At 41.1% G+C, this 19,994-nt stretch overlaps 2 protein-coding genes and 1 long non-coding RNA gene across 3 annotated transcripts in view; 2 read left to right on the top strand and 1 right to left on the bottom strand.

Moving 5' to 3' along the window:
- The window catches only part of LOC306936093, a 117,539-nt gene that overhangs the window by 60,003 nt on the left and 37,542 nt on the right, over positions 1-19,994 (bottom strand). The gene's annotated exons all lie outside the window — the stretch shown is intronic.
- On the top strand, positions 3,790-12,226 carry LOC306936250 (uncharacterized protein; the record flags this gene model as incomplete). The annotated part of the gene is made up of 8 exons (XM_079519742.1): positions 3,790-3,946; positions 4,328-4,392; positions 8,303-8,420; positions 8,596-8,668; positions 9,733-9,820; positions 11,139-11,256; positions 11,949-12,007; positions 12,216-12,226. Exons 2-8 carry the CDS (start codon positions 4,389-4,391, stop codon positions 12,224-12,226), a joined length of 471 nt encoding a protein of 156 aa, XP_079375868.1. The 5' UTR covers positions 3,790-3,946; positions 4,328-4,388.
- On the top strand, positions 11,146-19,257 carry LOC306937281 (sterile alpha motif domain-containing protein 9-like). The gene is made up of 4 exons (XM_079520947.1): positions 11,146-11,256; positions 11,411-11,483; positions 12,216-12,303; positions 13,459-19,257. Exons 3-4 carry the CDS (start codon positions 12,288-12,290, stop codon positions 18,108-18,110), a joined length of 4,668 nt encoding a protein of 1,555 aa, XP_079377073.1. The 5' UTR covers positions 11,146-11,256; positions 11,411-11,483; positions 12,216-12,287; the 3' UTR covers positions 18,111-19,257.

The following is a 19,994-nucleotide window of genomic DNA, read 5'->3' as shown; positions in this document are numbered from 1 at the left end:
TATAATCATGCTAAATACTGTATGTTTCGCTGTCCATTCAGATTCACTGTATTGTCACTTAGATGCACGGTTTAAGTACATACATGTATGTACTTAAACTAAATCTACAGTTGATTTAGTTGACTAAAATGTATTTTGTCAGGCCTTGATGGAATCAAAATGACTGATTTTACACTTTCTGAAAATAGCAGATCTACAAGCTCACAATGCGTCGCAGCGCGATGAGTTGTGAGCTTGTAGATCGGCTATTTTCAGCATGTAACCAAGTGTAAAATGACTTGTGTCTTTTACTTATACTGGATCTCGTGTCCACTAGATCTCGTGTCCACCCTAACATTTTAGTCTAGTTTTTATTTGTTGACAAAATCAACATATTTCGTCATAGTTTTAGTCATCATGGCTTTGTTTATATTTAGTTTCTATGTAGTTTTTGTCAGGGGAAAAAAGGTAGTCGACGGACATTTTTCGTCATAGTATTAGTCGACGACAACAACACTGCACACAGGGCAATAATATCAGCCAAACAGTGCATATAGTGCAGTGTACTCAAAGGTGCATCGATGCCACTTTTATTGTGCTTATGTCCTCAGCATGTGGCCTTTATTCCAAACGGTGTTCAGATTAAATTCTGAATGCAGTTTTCAACTTTCACCTCATGTACATTGAGCTCAGAGCCAGCTGACAAGGCTACATATTATATGGGCGTAATAAGATACGAGATAAGACTACGGGGAAGTTCAGGCACCAAAGCAGTGCAGCAGTTAAAAAGGTAGGGCAACTTGGCACGGGAAAAAAAGAACTGCAGATACAGAATGACAGAGAGAGACATTCAAAGCAACACCAACAGTAAGGTGGAAAAAAGAAAAGTATGTGTGTATGTAATATTTGCGGGCGAGCCATCTATAGCCTTTCTTATCTATGCTGTGAACTACAACTATCCCGCCCCCTCGAGAGACCCGGAAAAGAAATCCCCGTTCATTTTCCTCATAGACTTTTCAGAAAGTATTTATTTAAAGACGTTTACAACGCGGACAAAGCCAACTCTTGTCGTGACAAATCATGACAATAAACACAATGTTTTGGGCCAAACAAAGAATTAGAAAGTAGAAACAAACGGCAGGTTACAACACTTTTTTTTTTGTTTTTCTTCTTTGTAATTATTGGTTTGGTCCAAAATATTGTGTTTGTTGTCATGAGTTGTCACGACTCGAGTTGGCTTCGTACGACGCTTAAAGGTCTTTAAATAAATACTTTTTGAAATGTCTATGGGAAAAATGCATTGGGATTCATTTCCTGGGCCTGCAGGCGTCGTCATGAAAGGGGCCGGGACTGCGACGCTCTATTACAATAGTGCATGTTGGGTTACAGGTGCATGATGCGAAGAGTGTTTAGTGTAACACCAATGTATTTTATTATTATTATTTAATTTTAGTTTACAATGCATTGTAGCCTATATTTATTTATTTTTTGTGTTACACCCAGAGGTCGAAAATCGAGTAAGTCAACAACTGTGCTGGACTCCAAAGCCACCGCTCTCAGGATGAACCATTTACCCTCTATTGCAATGACATTGCATTTAGTTTGGCGGTGTGGCTCTGCTTGTGTGATATTACAGATATACCGCATGTGCAACAGGCAAAGCAATGCAGTGAACTGTGCCTTTTTCTACAAACTGTTAAAGTGTTCTGTCAATAAGCAATGTATCAATCAATGACTGATGGTGTTAGATAAATTAGTATCTTAATTGTTTACACATCATATCAAGTTGGTCAGCACAGATAGAACTTGGCCCAGACCGTGTTCCATATGTCATTCTTATTTTGTCACCCTTAATCTCCCATATCATAATTTTACTCCTACCCTACTGCCTGTTTACACAGGGTTGTTCATCTTATCCTATAAAATGTCATGTCATCCATGTTTATGGCCAAAATATGTTTTCATCTGTCCCATTTAATATCTTAGGGAAGGCTCCATGAGGTCTGCCAGCCCCAAATTCACCATACTGTAGTGTGCTGTTTTGATTTTAGTTTACATGCAGCTACTTCGATATCAGTGTGGCCTTGGCCGAGTGGGAGTCAGGGAGTGTTTCTCTCTGTCGAAAGTTCACAGTGCAGGGAAAGTTATCTTCAGTTGCCATAGCAACACCAGCCTCTGTGCTTTCCCGGCTTCTACGGCATCAATGACTGAACCAAGGAAGATGAATTCTGCGTCGCTACGCCATCCTCATCATCAATGCATTGGACTAATGAGAGCTGATCGCCAACCCTGGTCTTGTCATCTGATATTACGGATATGAACTATTTACCAGCCAATGAACGTTTATCAACAAATGACGTCAGATGCAGTATTAAACCTGGAACAATACTGTGAAGAAGAAGATTCAGCACTCGGACAATTGGACTATTTACTCTAAATTATATGATGTATTATACTAGCTTAATTCCATTACATTTTCCTCTGTAAATTGACTTTATATCTACTAAAAATTCAAGTTAAAACCTGAAACTCCTCTCAGAACTTCATTTCATCTGCCTCCAAATTCTTTTTTAAGGTCCTTCTGTTTTTTATGGTACCGTGACTGTCATTCAAGATTTAAAGGGCACTTCACTCATTTTTAAGGTAAAGACAGCACGGCATTTGGGTCTCCCTGCTGGGTTATTGAAGGTATATAGATACAGTCCTTTAAAACTATTACAATATTCATATAAGTATGGATTTTATTTCCATCAATTGGTCTTCGATCCTTGATTATTTTTATCCATTAGATGGTATTAAAGTGAGAGCCCCATTTGTGCTCTCCCACTCCACTGTAGCTCCTACAGCACTGGTTATATCTGTGGTCTATAGGGACCTGCAGGGGTCCTTCAGGTGGTGTACCAGGGGGGTCCCCAACAATATTAGTTCTAGAAGCAACACATCTTCTCTTATACAGGTGTAACATGTCTATGTTCATGTTCCAGGGGAGGTCACTGATGGGGCTAGTCTAGTGGTGTGAAGCCCCCGCATGAGGACCAGGAGAGCCATGGGCGGCCGGGCCCAAAAAAATGCCCCTTTACACCAGTGGTCTGTGAGGTCTGGGGACCTCCTGGAAGCCCATTGATTGATAGTTAGGAACCAAATGGACCCACATGTCTGTAACTCGGTAGTACAGTAGCATACAGACAGTTTGGGTCTACGAGATAAAAAATAAAAAAATATATATGGAGGACAGTGGGCAAATGCATAATTAAATTGGGGGTCCTTGAAATTAAAAAGTGATTTGTAATAATTATAACTTGACTTTATAAACATAACCTTTACACAAATATGGCCATGGGGCCGGTTTGTCCAAAAATAAATAAATTAGACCAAATAGGTCAGTTGACTGCTAGACTCATTAATAATCAGTCACTACACACATATAAATACAGTTAACCACCAACAAGTTAGGCAAGTAGCCTAGACTACAGATCAACTGGCTAATACTTTGTTATAATCTCTTGATAACAGATTCTGAGCTACTGAAATTCAAATGAAACAGGTGCCTTTCCTTTTTTTACCGATTGGTCCCAGATTGACTTCGTTATAACTGCTTCCCAACACTGGTCACAGATGGAGGGATGGGGTTCGTCTGGCCAGGGGTTGGGACTGGGAGGAGCCCACTATACACTAGCCTCAAACTATCCATTTTCTCAGTGTTATGCCCATGGTTATGCCTAGTGATGAGTGACATGACATGAGGTTTCCCTTTCCTCGTAAAACGAAACTTTCTCGAGTCGTTTTATACATGAATGTTACGCACCCGGATGCATTCAGCACATTTCTTTCCAGCCCGTCTGTGTCGCAGTTGGTATTCTGATAAGGACTGTCTGTCGGTGTAGTAGCCTAGACTCGAGGCGACGGCGACGCATCTTTCTCCTTATACAAGTTACAACAACAGTGTAAAGTGTACTTGCACATCATGGTAAGTAGGATACAATTACGTTACATGATTACGATATTTTGGTTAACGCTACTGAAACTTGTTTTGTATTGGTCACAGCAACTCACAAGCGCGACTAATATGCGAGGAAGACGAGTGGGCTTCTGCCTGCTGGGCACCTCTGTAAAATTGTTGTCAGTCAGACTCAGGTCTATATCTCTATGCTTCCTATCCTGGTCTGTTGCTCTTCACGATAAACTATAATTGTTGCATTACAACACTTTTCGTTTGGTAAAATAAAATAAAACGCCCCATATTGTCTTGTCTGACAGCCCCACTCTATTTCTTTGTAGCTCTCTCTCTCTCTCTCTCCCCCTCTCTCTCCAACTCTGTTGAATTAAATGTAACATTCTCTTTTATTAGATTCATCTTCATGATCAATCTGTTCCTGTGGTGAAGTTGTAGCCAAGCATTGGAAGTTATAATGGGTAAGTACCCCTTGCAATTTGGATGATATGGAGATGTTACTGATGTTACTGATTGAGTGGCAACCATGGAACAAATACTATAGGCTAGGTTGCAGAAAATATAGCATGTTTACTTTTCTCATAACATGTGTAAAGGCAGAACAAACACAGCTTGTAAGATCAATTTTGAAAAATGATAAATGTTAGAAACAGAATATAGGGGTAATAGTCGTCTCCGGAAGTAGGTCTAGTCTATACATTGTTTTCCCATGCTCTTTTCTTTTTTCCATGCATAGTTTATCCAGAGATGGAAATTACTCCAATTAAATTCTGTACTTTTCCATACTCTCCATAGTTGCGTAGGAACACTGAATAAAATATCTTTAATAATAACCACTGATCACTTAAAAGGAATACCAGATTACCAACTCGCCCCGTGGTAAATGGTAAATGGTGCATTTATATAGCGCCTTTATCCAAGGCGCTTTACATAGATTGTGCATTACAGTCACCCATTCACACACCGATGGCAGCGGAAACCATGCAAGGCACCAACCAGCACATCAGGAGCAATTCAGTGTCTTGCTCAAGGACACTTCGACACTAACTCTGGGGGAGCCCGGGTTCGAACTGGCAACCTTGCGGTTACCATCAGCCACTCTACCGCTGAGCCACCGCCGCCTGTGAAATGTGTTAATGTAGTTAACAGTTAATCTAGTATTTCCCTCCCTCTCTGAAATCTGAAATGATCTTGTATACAGATTTATTTGATTGTATAGTATTCGATATCTATACTCTGTCAAATTAAGAAAGAATAACATGAGACAGAGACGGTGACTGCTTAATTAAGTTAATTTAGGACCTTCTAGCAGTTAATTTCATTTTATTAAACACATTTCTTCCATGTAGCCCATGTTTTGTAATGACATCATCATGCTATTATGCCTGTGGATATACAGAGTGAATTTAACAATGATAAATTAATATGATAATACCTTTTATATAATCACCAACATGAATTATGTTATTTACAGCTAGGTAGAGTAGTGGGGCGAGATGGCAAAGGGGCGACCATACCTGTTACCCTTAAAAGTAACTATCTCTTTGTAATAGCATTTAATTACATTAGTATCACTTACATTGCGTGTATGGTAGGCTACACTGAGTGTGGGAGTGGGATTGGAGTTTATCAAAGGGACTGTAAAAGAGTAACATTCCATGCACTCTCTCATTGATGAGAGAGAAGGTTTTTAAATGGCGTGGCAGTGTATATCTTTTCTACGTCCGAGCATAGACATGGTAACGCCCCGCCTGCCTCTGATTGGCCTACCAACACTGCCGGCCTTACCAGAGTTTCCTCTGAGGTGGAAGATACATGCTGGTTACTCCGTGGTGGGAAATAAAAAAATAATACAAGAGAATGACAGCTTGGCACGTGCGACAGTAACTTTTATTTTTGTAGAAGAGGCAAACTAATATTGTTTATGCCGTTGGCCTGTTTATGTGTAAACTTGAAACATTATTGTACTAGGTCTCTTTTCCCTTGATCTTTATCTTTTTTAGTATAACAGTATTAGTTTACTATAATTAGATTAATACCTTGATCTTTATCTTTTTTAGTATAATAGTATTAGTTTACTATAATTAGATTAATACACGATAATCAACACCAACACTTTAATTTAGAACACAGCCAAATCAAATCATAGTACATACGTGTTCAATCAATTATTCAATCAAAGCAAACGGCACAAACAATATTAGTTTGCCTCTTCTACAAAAATTAAAGTTACAAGTTACTGTCGCATTTTGCCATTCTCTTGTACTTGTATTATTTCCCATTATTGCCCTTGCATCTCGGAGGACAGGCAAGACGGTCAGACTGGGCAGTGTCGGGAGGCCAATCAGAGGCAGACGGGGCGTTACCATGTCTATGCTCGGACGTAGAATAGATATACGTGGCGTGGCATGGAGAGAGAGAGAGAGAGAGAGAGCTCTCACACCTTCCAACGAAAATCAAATACTGCCAGGACCATTTGCATATCAAAAACCCAAGGAACTATGCATTAATATTATCATGGCATTGGCTGCATATCTGTGGGGCAGTATATGGGCCTTTGACACATGGGTTGGTAACTTGGTACAGGAGTAGTGCAGGAGAAATGGTCAAAGGAGTCTTAAGAGTTGGCAGGTATGCTCGCAGCCCGCAGGGGCAAAACTAGACATGTTCCTGTTGTATGTGATGTGCGTAGGAATGGAGGTCACCTATAGGACGTTAGGTCCTTAGGTCCTAACTAAGGTGACCTGGACGGGAACCCCTTTTGGTGTTTTAAGCATTAGCTTATACAAGCTCATATGAGCTTGTAGATCTGCCATTTTTGAAAATTCGTGAAAATGTGGCGCAAATCTTTGAATACTGTATATATTCTTTCAAAGCGAACGTTTTAAACTCAAATCTTTGCTTATGGAGGGGGGGGGGGGGGGGTTCCTGGAACATATTTTGAGATGGGTGTCCGCGGCCAAGTGCAGATTCCTGGGGGTCCTTGACATGACAGTGTCAAGGACAGTGGTGCTCAAAGGTTGAGCACCACTGACATATAGTAACATACAGTGTAGGTTTTTCAGAAAACTGTTAAGCAGTAGTTAAAGTAGATCAAACTGTTTTGCAGTTTTATGATCTGGATCATAGATCGGGACAGCGTCCCCGTTTTTACTACCCACTTTCGCACCAGTGAGGGGTGGGAGGGGCTAGCCCACACCGGGCCTGCAGCAGTCAGCACACAGAAGTCAAGGCAGAGGCTGTGTGGAACGTAATAAGCACAACGGAGCTTATGAGAAACAACACAAATAAAAACTTTGGCGAAAACAGAAGCCCAACACGAGGATAAAGGAAACATTCAGTCCAAATGTCCAGTTTGCTAATTCACAAAGTTCTACTACTAGCCTACTTTGGTGTTGAAACTATGAATTTCTCGTAAATTTACGCTATGTGGGGATTATCTGACGAGGTTAAACCTTACATAGGCTATACTAATTAAAGCCTACTAAATTGGTCAATATAAGTAAAATAATATAGCCTTTCCATAGGAGTATCTTTTTGTATTTTTCCAAGAAGAATACAGCCAGTAGCATATTTGAAATAACTAAAACATGATAACTCATTTACCTCAGAGAATGTTTTCATTCTGGATAAAATCATAAATTGGTCTATGGTCTAATCTAATAAATGGATGATCAGATGCAGGAGTTTTCACGACTCATCTAACTGTAACAGAGCAGTCACCTTGCCCCTGAAGAATCTAATTGAACAGTCGTGCATGCTCAAATGAAACTGCAACAGTTAGTAGGCCTCTTATTACATAATCGCCTAATTGCAATTAGTTGAGATAATCGCAACTATTTTTTGCAGTATCGTCAATCGTTTCCATGTCAAAAGATGTTCATACATTTTTCAAAAATAACAGAAATAGATGTGGATCAACTATTTCCACAATTTTTTTTTTTGCAAAGAAAGAAATATATAAAAAAATATTGTAACATTCAAATGTTCAATGCAAAAAACACAAATCGTTAATCGCAATTATTTGTGTGACAAATTTATATTTGTAATCATGACAGCCGTTAAGGTCGTTGCACACTGGACGTGTTTTTCGGAATACCGACGGAAAGACACAGACCTTTAGCCTAAATTAGTACTGTATGAACTACATTATATCCAACATTCGTATCGTATCGTATTATATCATATAATTTTTGTTATTTTACAGTATTGTTGTCTTCACAGTATTATATGTTACTAAGACAAGTTCTGTTTTGATAAACACTGAGCTACAAATGCAACCAAATTGATACTCAAGGTTTTGAGGGTTAAATGTACACCCATGGTTTTACAGGGTAAGCATGACTGTGATACATTTCTGTGCTGCAACAGATCCGGGAGAGAAGGGGAGGAGCCCTCTGGAGGGAGAGGAGGAGGGGCCAGAGGGACAGACCCAGAAGGCTGAGTCCAACACGGCGTCCTCTCAAAGACCTGTCACTTTCAGCCACAGGTAATCACTACAGTAGGTAATCAGTAATAGGCCAAAGCTTGTTTCCATTGTGGCCCATTAATCTCTGCATTAATCGACTATAAATGTGCCATCTTTCCTTCCCTGTTGTCCCTTCCCTTTCCCTCCGCTTATCCCCCCCCCCCCCCCCCCCCCCACCCATCACCGCCTTTCACAGTATTGGACCAATTAGCTCACCACCACTTGGGGTGTCGAAGTCTCTATCTCGGGAATCGAGATCTGTGGCAGAGGTAAGGTTACTTTGATTTGCCTCTATCTGACTTCAGTAAACCATGCATTTAGTTTTGTTAGCTCACCACCAGGGCTGGACTGGGACAAAAATTCGGCCCGGGCATTTTCGCGTGAATTTGGCCCAGACCGGCCCACCACAACCAGCGCGCAGATAGGCAACATAATATTATGTGCCCCCCCCCCCCTGCACTGCACCGCCGGGGGGGGTCAGGGGGGGCACTACCCCAGAATGGCAGCACGCCCGGACCTTTCCTGTTGGCCTGCCGCCTATTGGCCTGCCTGCCTGTCAAAAAAAAAAAAAAAAAAGTTTTTTTTTTTTTTATCATGGCGGCCCCCTACGGTCGCGGCCCACCGGGAAAATGCCCGGTATGCCCTGTGGCCAGTCCAGCCCTGCTCACCACCATGCAGTGATGGACAACATTCAGTGGATCTTACCTGGTGGCAGGGTTTTCCCGCTAGACACTTTTTGGGCCTGGCCACCTTGACCGACAGGATTATATTTTAGCGGCCAAAAATGGCCATAGCCATATTATAAGTAATGTCACAAGAATACTTGCAGATAGGCTACATGCACCAAACTGATAGTTACACCTTGTTACGTTACTACAATCTGTTCCTGTTTCATAGTTAACTAAATAATATATCTACTCCATCATGCAGAGATGTCGTTCAATGAAGTGGGCGTGAGTGAACTATTTGTGTGACTCCGTTGTATCGTTTAAACCCCGGGCAGGTTCTGTTTATCATAACACCAAGCGAACCTAGAAGACTCTGAGCTCTGTTCTGTGTTGATTAGAAGGAGACGCAGACAGCTGTGTAAAGCTAGATTTGTGCTTTGTCGTATGGCGGAGTTGAGTATCGGACATAGCAGACATAGAAGCTCACACAATGTGGCGCCTTGCAACGTGTTGTGAGCTTGTAGGTCGGATATTCTCAACGCACGACGGATAGGCATGAAAGTATACAGTATACATTAATTATAGTGTGCGACGTGCATGCGTGCGTGCATGCGTCCTAAAGACTCACGATTACAGTGTATCTGTGTTTCTGTTTATGTGTTCAGAGTTTGCCTAGGGAGGACACCGGTACCCATTCTCCTAGAGAGGACACCGCTACCCATTCTCCGGAACAGGCGATGCCACAGAACTCTGGTACGGCTTCAAATTCAAGTAGCTTACCAGAGATCACACCGTTAGTGAATGTGTACATCTGTAGGCAGATAACACACTGTTAAGGTCTCTACTGCATGACGTCGGGGGCGGTAAGTGTTGGGACGCGTCGAAAGCTTTCCAACCATCGCATAGCAGCGGGCTTGTTGTTGAGCCATAGGCTATTTTTCACCACCTCCGAACCTTCCAACCGTCTGATCAGGCGACTTCATTGGACTGCCAGTCTGTAGTAATCTGTAGTAGTCTGTTTGGTGCCATTTGCATATCAAAAACCCAAGGAACTATGCATTAATATTATCATGGCATTGGCTGCATATCAGTGGGGTGTGTGTGGGGCGGTATATGGGCCTTTGACACATGGGTTGGTAACTTGGTACAGGAGTAGTGCAGGAGAAATGGTCAAAGGAGTCTTAAGAGTTGGCAGGTATGCTCGCAGCCCGCAGGGGCAAAACTAGACATGTTCCTGTTGTATGTGATGTGCGTAGGAATGGAGGTCACCTATAGGACGTTAGGTCCTTAGGTCCTAACTAAGGTGACCTGGACGGGAACCCCTTTTGGTGTTTTAAGCATTATCTTATACAAGCTCATATGAGCTCATATGAGCTTCATATCGTATCATATCGTATCATATAAATTTTGTTATTTTACAAATCTTCAGGGGCACCTTGCCCCTGAAGAATCTAATTGAACAGTCGTGCATGCTCAAATGGAACTGCAACAGTTAGTAGGCCTCTTATTACATAATCGCCTAATTGCAATTAGTTGAGATAATCGCAACTATTTTTTGCAGTATCGTCAATCGTTTCCATGTCAAAACATGTTCATACATTTTTCAAAAATAACAGAAATAGATGTGGATCAACTATTTCCACAATTTGTTTTTATTTTTTTGCAAAGAAAGAAATATATAAAAAAATATTGTAACATTCAAATGTTCAATGCAAAAAACACAAATCGTTAATCGCAATTATTTGTGTGACAAATTTATATTTGTAATCATGACAGCCGTTAAGGTCATTGCAGCAGTGTGCAGGGACCTTTAGCCTAAATTAGTATGAACTACATAATATCTAACATTAGTATCGTATCGTATCGTATCATATCAATTTTGTTATTTTACAGTAATGTTGTCTTCACAGTATTATGTTACTAAGACAAGTTCTGTTTTGATAAACACTGAGCTACAAATGCAACCACATGGATACTCAAGGTTTTGAGGGTTAAATGTACACCCATGGTTTTACAGGGTACTAACAGTCACTGACTAACATGACTGTGATACATTTCTGTGCTGCAACAGATCCGGGAGAGAAGGGGAGGAGCCCTCTGGAGGGAGAGGAGGAGGGGCCAGAGGGACAGACCCAGAAGGCTGAGTCCAACACGGCGTCCTCTCAAAGACCTGTCACTTTCAGCCACAGGTAATCACTAATCACTACAGTAGGTAATCATTAATAGGCCCATTAATCTCTGCATTAATCGACTATAAATGTGCCATCTTTCCTTCCCTGTTGTCCCTTCCCTTTCCCTCCGCTTATCCCCCCCCCCCCCCCCACCCATCACCGCCTTTCACAGTATTGGACCAATTAGCTCACCACCACTTGGGGTGTCGAAGTCTCTATCTCGGGAATCGAGATCTGTGGCAGAGGTAAGGTTACCTTGTTTTGCCTCTATCTGACTTCAGTAAACCATGCATTTAGTTTTGCTAGCTCACCACCATGCAGTGATGGACAACATTCAGTGGATCTTAGCTGGTGGCAGGGTTTTCCCGCTAGACACTTTTTGGGCCTGGCCACCTTGACCGACAGGATTATATTTTAGCGGCCAAAAATGGCCATAGCCATATTATAAGTAATGTCACAAGAATACTTGCAGATAGGCTACATGCACCAAACTGATAATTACACCTTGTTACGTTACTACAATCTGTTCCTGTTTCATAGTTAACTAAATAATATATCTACTCCATCATGCAGAGATGTCGTTCAATGAAGTGGGCATGAGTGAACTATTTGTGTGACTCCGTTGTATCATTTAAACCCCGGGCCGGTTCTGTTTATCATAACACCAAGCGAACCTAGAAGACTCTGAGCTCTGTTCCTGTGTTGATTAGAAGGAGACGCAGACAGCTGTGTAAAGCTAGATTTGTGCTTTGTCGTATGGCGGTGTTGAGTATCGGACATAGCAGACATAGAAGCTCAAACAATGTGGCGCCTTGCAACGTGTTGTGAGCTTGTAGGTCGGATATTCTCAACGCACGACGGATAGGCATGAAAGTATACAGTATACATTAATTATAGTGTGCGACGTGCATGCGTGCGTGCATGCGTCCTAAAGACTCACGATTACAGTGTATCTGTGTTTCTGTTTCTGTGTTCAGAGTTTGCCTAGGGAGGACACCGGTACCCATTCTCCTAGAGAGGACACCGCTACCCATTCTCCGGAACAGGCGATGCCACAGAACTCTGGTACGGCTTCAAATTCAAGTAACTTACCAGAGATCACACCGTTAGTGAATGTGTACATCTATAGGCAGATAACACACTGTTAAGGTAGTTCTCTACTGCATGACGTCGGGGGTGTTGGGACGTGTCGAAAGCTTCCCAACCATAGCAGCAGGCTTGTTGTTGAGCCATAGGCTATTTTTCACCACCTTCGAACCTTCCAACCGTCTGATCAGGCGACTTCATTGGACTGCCAGTCTGTAGTAATCTATAGTAGTCTGCTGTTTGGTGGAGAGCTACCTTTATGGAATCACTCACTGCCACCAATCGCTCTGTATTTTCATTGGCATTGGCCATTATATTATGGAGGTCTTAACGAAGACCTTTTTTCACATTTATTATAATCGACTTATATGGGAAAATGCGAAAACTCACATTCAAGTATTTTTCTCTCAGAAACCGTAAGGACTACAGTTAGGGGGGAGGTTCATAACTGACTGTTCAGGCTGATTACACCTCAAAATACATACATCAATAATATGATCTATTAAATCTAGGCATGTAACGATATATCGTATATCGATATATATCGATATTAATCCCGACGATATGAATCGATTCATTGAAATAAAGAAATTGATTTTCAAAACAAAAAAAGGTTTTTTTTTTTTTAGGGGGGGCTAATGTGTGATGTGAAATGTGACCTTTAGTCATATTCCATCATATTCAAGTGCTTTTGGAGAGAAATGATAGTCACTTTCAGTAGTAGAGCACTGTAGAGGGGAGCTGTGTGTGTCTGTGACTGTGCCCAGGTGATGATGGTCGTTGATGCTCATCAAGGAAGGCAATTATGTTTCTGCACTGTCAAAAGTAATGCTACTTCTTTTGCAATGTAGTTAAATAAAAAATCTCAGGGGGGAAGATAAATTATATAAAATTTAAAAAACGGTAATTTGTCTTTAAAATATATATATTTTTTAATATCGTGAAAAATCGTATCGTGATACGAATCGTATCGTGAGTGGAGTGAATCGTTACATGCCTAATTGAATCACATTACAAGTACAGTAACTTCCTGTATTGATTGATCATCTCAACTGATTGTCCCTTTCACCTCACACGTATTTTGTTCTGGTATCAACAAACAACCAATGCTGTTCTTTTGTCTCTTACTTACAGCTGGTCAACCCAAGCAGCCTGAGAACTGGACTGAATCTCAGGTAAGCTCCTGGCTAAGAACTGTCGGAGTCAAAGAACAGTACGTCAAGAAACTGCACGAGGAAGACGTTAATGGACCAGTTCTTCTCACACTGACAAAGGACTATTTAAGGGAAGAGATTGGTATGAAATCAGGGCCTGCCCTTTTGCTAATCAATAAGAGAGATGAACTTATTAAAGGCCCTGACACCACCCCAGGTCAGCAAAAGACATTAAGTGTCCCAAAAAGTGAAAAGGGAATTAAGAAAAACAAACAGAAATCCAGTCAATGTCTTCCAGGGGGAAATGAAGCTCACCCTGTAGATATTGTAGAGACAGATCAAGGTGTGCTAGGTGAAAAACAAACTGGTCAGGAACATTCTGTCTGTGTGTTGACCTCAAAGGAGGACTGCAAACCACGACCTTTTGACAAAGAAGGCAGTGATTTTACGTATGTAAAACACAGGGTTTTGGAGCCTGAGTCTGGTGTTTTTGATCTGATTAATCCTTGCCATGAATACAAGTCCTTTGCTACAGCTGCCTTATTGGACCGAGTACGATTACAAGCAAAGTTTGCCAAAGAGGTTCTCAAATTTGGTACTGGCTGTATGAATATGAGATCAAATGGCACAATTCACTTTGGTGTGATGGACAGCAGAGATGATGCAGGGTACACACACGGTCAGATCATTGGCGTCCCTGTGAAAGAAAAAGACATGTATGTAGATGCATTAGATCACATTGAGAGGAGCTTCACTCTCTCTGACAGTGAGCATGTACGCCAATGTATACGTCCACCTCGCTTCATTGAAGTGATTGATCGCACAAGTAGTGAGAAAAGCTATGTAATAGAGGTTGACATTGTACCATCCGTAAGTATTGTCAATGGCAGAGTGTATTCAGTTTGCCTACCAAACTTCAAAGAGGAGGCCAACAAAGTCCAATTTGAGAAAGGTACAATTTACCGGAGGGTGGGCTCAAAATCTGAGACAGTGATTGACAAAGACCAAAGTGACTTCTACCACAGAGTCAGAGATAGGGATGCTCAAAGGAAAGAAGCAGAGCATGGTCAGTCTTTTCGTACACCAGACATCTGCCAAGATCTAGGCAGAAAACTCACAATGCTTGTGACCAGTGGCAAGAAATTCATTGAAAAAGATAAATGGTACATACTTGTAACAAACAAATTCAAACCAGAAGATCTTTGCAGCATTGAATGGCTACTCAAAATGAACATATTCTGTGTGTTCGACTTTGACCCAGACTCAAATAAGTCAGGCCTATGCAGTAGTTTCCTCCAGCATCATGTTGCAAATTTGCATTTTATGCAGAACTACAAAATCCCAAATGATATGACAATTGGTGAATTTGAAAGCCACTTGCATCTGTTTGAGCAGACAAGCTGGATCTTTTGTAATGGCCGCACTGACTACAAAGGAAACGAAAGCCACTGTGATGAAATGACTTGGACCAAAACAAAATTGACTCTCCTGAAGGAATCTGTGTCCTTGATCTGTAAACAGATCTTGCCAAAAGGCACATTCCAGGTGCTTTTCCTTCTCACATCTCCAGTTGAGAAACCACTCTTGCACACATTTTACGAGTTTTTCACTGATATGGAAGGCCATGATGACATAATTTGCATCTCTGAATCTGAGGAATACTTTCTGAAGTGGCAAAGCTATGCTGAAGGTTTATGTGAAGCCAAAGATGTGGGCAGTTTCAGTGTTGTTGGGATGAAAATGAGCCACATTGATGGAACATTACAGCAAATCCAACCAATAACATCACGAGCCTCCAAACTTTTGCCCACGGTTGTAAAGGGGCAATGTGTTCTTGAAACACGCGAAGAAGAAAGGATGTATTCTCTTGAAATTCTGAGTATCTATCACTGTGATGAGACAAGTGACGAATTCATCAAAGCAGAGAAAGCAAACATTGAACGCCAGTTCTACCATGGGGGAAGAGTGGCGTGGTTGAACCTTTGGCTTGCTGAGCGGCGAGATGTTGGAGAGGTCATTGAAAGGGATGCTTATTGTGACATTTCTAAACTTCTCAGTGATACCTTGAAACAAAATACTGATCAGAGTTCTGTGATCAGCTTCAACATCTTCCATCATCCAGGTAGTGGTGGCAGCACTGTGGCGAGGCAACTGCTGTGGAAAAATCGGAAAGATCTAAGATGTGCTGTGGTGAACCCGTCATACCCTGCTTCTGTTGTCACGCAACATGCAGTTCAGCTGAGAGAGTATGAGGAAAATGATTTCCAGAAATGTCTTCCTGTGCTCCTTCTCATTGAAGATTCTGACAAAGAATATCTTGATGAGCTAAGGAATGAACTAGAGGTTGCTATGCATACCAAAAGAGTCCACCAAGGAAGTCTTTGTTTCATTTTGTTGAGCTGCAAACGATCCCATGATCCAGAGAAGAAATGCAAAGAATCTCCATTACAGAATGTTTCTGTCACTCACAAACTCTCTGATGAGGAGAAGAGGAAGTTTGCTGGAAAACGACAGATACTTGAGAAACAGTATGAGCCAGAATTCATCTTGACATTTGTCTTGATGAGTGAAGAATTCAACGATCAAAAAATTTCGGAGTATGTTGAACAATTTGTGAAACATTTGCTCCAAGGCATTGATCGTAAATCTGCTGTCACTCTCCTCATTCTCTATGTGGCATTTCTTAATACATACGTACAAAACTCTTTCATTTCTCAGTCCCACTGTGAAGCTCTGCTCACACTAACCATCCACATGGATAGGTTTCGCCGACATGCATTTGAGAGAGCTCTCAATGAACAAGCTAAACTGGTCTTCATACACATACGCGACGAGAAGACTCACATTGAAACAATCAGAATCATTCATCCCCTAGTTGCCAAAGAAATCCTCCAACAGCTTCTTGGAGACCAAAAGAGCCAAAGTAGTTTGGCAATGGATCTGCTCCATGAAAAAGCGCTTTTTGAGCACAGGTTCGGAAAGGAAGAGTATTTGGGGTTTTTGAGAGCACTGTTCTTCAGGCGTTACAGAATAAGCAAAGGGGATGAAACGGACAGTTTCTTTTCTCCTCTAATAGAGCACGTGTGTAAAACTGAAAACCCAGAAAAGGCAATCGCATTACTCACGGAAGCACACCAGCGTTTCCAAAGAGATGCATTTTTTGCACAGCAGCTTGCTCGCCTTCATTATACCTATGAAAAGTTTGAAGAGGCTAAAGACTGGGCAGAGAAGGCAGCCAAAAAGATGCCCAACAACTCGTACATACTACATACAAAAGGCCAGGTGTACAAGAAATGGTTCAATGCCAAGTGTAAATTAATTGAAAAGGTACCCAAGACTGCGCAAAATACAGAAGATGCCGTGGACACTGCACTAAAAGCCATGGAGTGCTTCAAACAATGTGAGAAAGCAGCTGTTAAAGATCCAGGAACTATGAACGCTTCAGGGTATTATGCTGAGGTTGAGGTTGGATGCAGCCTGCTGAAGTTGATGTCTTCATTGGAAGTGTTTTCAAACGCACACAATGGCCATTCCGAATATATGAAGTACTTGGTTACAGAGTACATCCCTGAGGAAGTAAGAGTGCCCTGGGAGCGCTTACATGATCGTTTTAAAAATCTCCATAAGACAATGCAGGAAGCCTTGGAATGGATCTCGGAGGAACTCAGCTACTTCCAGACAGACATCGGTGCAGATGAAGAGGACACCATTGATGGGCCAGAGATGAAGATAAACAATCCTTTGGCATGGATGGGGAAGAAATCTTCAGAGTACGGGAAGTACTTCTCAGACGCTTCACTTATAACAGCTATGAAGCAGTATCAGTCAAACCCAGACAGTATGACTCCTTTCATGAAACGCATGGTTATTTGTCACCTTGGAGGAGGCAATATAACAACCATCCTCTCAAAGCTGACTGACCAGAAGCAGAAAGAAAGGGATGCAGTAGCAACACTTGAGACCATCCTAACTCTTTACCCCAGAAACCCATTGAAGGCCAAGCTTGATCAAAGGGATCTTGTTAATTACATAATAACCCATCTAGCTTTGAAATGCCTATCTCCTCAGTCTCCAAAGGTAGCTGCTCTGAAAGATCTACGAACACTCAGTGAGCAATTCCCAACTGAGAAAAGGGGATGTTTCCCTAGTGCACATTTCTTGCTGACCTTGCTGTTTTGGCCAGAGGACAATGACACAGATCACTATAGAGAAACCAAATACGGAATTGTTCAAACGGCAGTGGAACACTTGAAAAGATCGTATGGGATAAAAATGAAGGACATTCCTCCACGAAAGAGAAGAATTTACACACATTTCTTTCTCACCAATGGTAGTGGATTGGGAAAAATTGTCCATAAAAGCAAGGTTGAAACGATTACTAAGAAGCTCTCAGTCTCTGAAAAACGAATGAAATACAGTGGAGAAGCATGGAAAATGCCAGAGATTGCTAGGATATTGAAATGTGTGTCTGGTTGGACTGAAGATGGAACCGTGTACCTTGAAGGTCCAAAGAAAAAGAAGTTCACTATCCTCCCGCTTTGCTCAGTCCCTTCTGGTAATGAAAACATCACATTCTACTTGGGATTTACATTCGCAGGACCTGTTGCATACAACATTACAGTGACAGAATAGTTTCTGCATCAGAAACTGTCTGAACTATATTTCAGGTTTCAGGTTCAATTGAACAAACGATGAAACCCATAATTGAATCTTGCCTTCTCCAAAGACTAAAAATAACATTAGTTACGCGTCATACAGCAGACCAGGAGGTAATTGCTTGTTAGTTTATCTTCCTCCTCTTGTCTGAACTGAGGTCGTAGCAGTCGGTAGGGGTCGTGGCTTCCTTTTGCTAAATCAATAAACCGGCTAGATGACAATGCCATCTCGGTAATGACAAATCTTGGTGAATGTGGTTTAACATTACAATGCATAAATGTTGTACAGATTCAGGCTATCATGATCAATATTTCAGATCATGGACACAAACTCCATATATAACAGCCATATATAACAAATGCTTGTAAGATAGAAATGCTTATAGGCCTAATGCCCATAACATGCAAGAGTATACATGCAGGACCTTTCCAGAGTGTACGTTAAATTCATTAATTCAAGACATGTTTTGGAAATATGTCTCGTTTAGCTTGTTATAATAAGGAAAGTTCACCTTGACCTTAAGACTGATGTACTGGACATTACATTAAATCAGACGATGTCAAGTCAATGTCCAGAGTGTCATTTTCACAGATTTCACATGATTGTATTATAGTGTGAACATTCTATGGTGAGGTAACGTTAAAAACATGCTGTTTGATCTCAGGGAAAGGGCTGTTCCATTGTACTGATTTAGTGATTTGTGACCGGGTCTGGCAAATAGGCCCTCATCTCGACCAGAGTAATTTTTCAGTTTTTTACAGATTATTAAAGTACAGAATGTAAGCTTTCATATGATGTATCATTCAATGAAATTGGAAAATATTTGAAGGAGATATGACCATTTTAAAATGATTGTGCCGTTTTACCCAAAGCTGAGAAAATCCCCTTTGAATGTTCACAACATTTCAACACCTATAGCTGGTGTGTCAATGGGAGGGACAATAGGTACTTAACTCCACCCACAATGACCACCTTAACCACCCCCACATTTTAGCTGTCAACAGTGCAACACTAGAAACCGTAGATCAGACAGACCTGCTTTTAATTGCAAAATGTACAGTATAGTAAAACAGTAGAATTGTATGTAACAATTAACCCAGTATTTTTTTATTGAAGTGACACAATCACTCTGGCCTATTTTTGGAAGAGAGCTGTCTCTTTCCATGGGTTTCAGGTCTGCCATGCTCTCTCTGCCTCCACCACCCACACCTGAATGTCATTTGCGTGTCTGCTGTACAGTATATAAACCCACAGAACCGGTCCTCCTTGCTAGGCCACAATGTTTGATGGACTGGTGCTGCTGTTACCATTGTTGACATGTTTGTCATGTCATGTGTTTAGGATTGCAGCATCCATAATATGTTTAGTTCATCGTGTCTGACTATAGTTGGCACAAGTGCCTTGTTATATTGGTCTTGGTGATGGCAAGGATCTGATTTAAACTGGTTCTCTTATTTAGCTTCCACTTTTTCTCCTGTTTTTGTTTTGTCAGTTAGGGAGGCTATTATTAGATTCGGTAGACTAATTGAGTTTTCATTTCCTAGTTAGTGTGGGTTTTCTTTTATTATTTTGGCCTTGAATATCCTGATATCTCAATTGCTTCCATGTAGGCCTATGCAATTATAAATGTTTTTTTATATCTGTTATTGTTTCTGTAAATAAATGTTAATATCTTATTACAGTGTTTCAGCAACGTTTTCTTGTAATGTTGGGTTTATCTTGGTGAATGTGGCTTAACATTATTACGTAAACCAAACTACGAACAGCCATATAAGAAAGAAATGCTTCTAATGCCCATAACATGCAAGCGTATACATGCAGGACTTTCCCAGAGTGCACGTTAACTTCACCTTAAACAGT

The sequence above is a fragment of the Electrona antarctica genome (genome assembly GCF_951216825.1).
Source record: "Electrona antarctica genome assembly, chromosome: 14".
NCBI lineage: Eukaryota > Metazoa > Chordata > Actinopteri > Myctophiformes > Myctophidae > Electrona > Electrona antarctica.
This window is presented reverse-complemented; position numbering and strand designations above follow the sequence as displayed.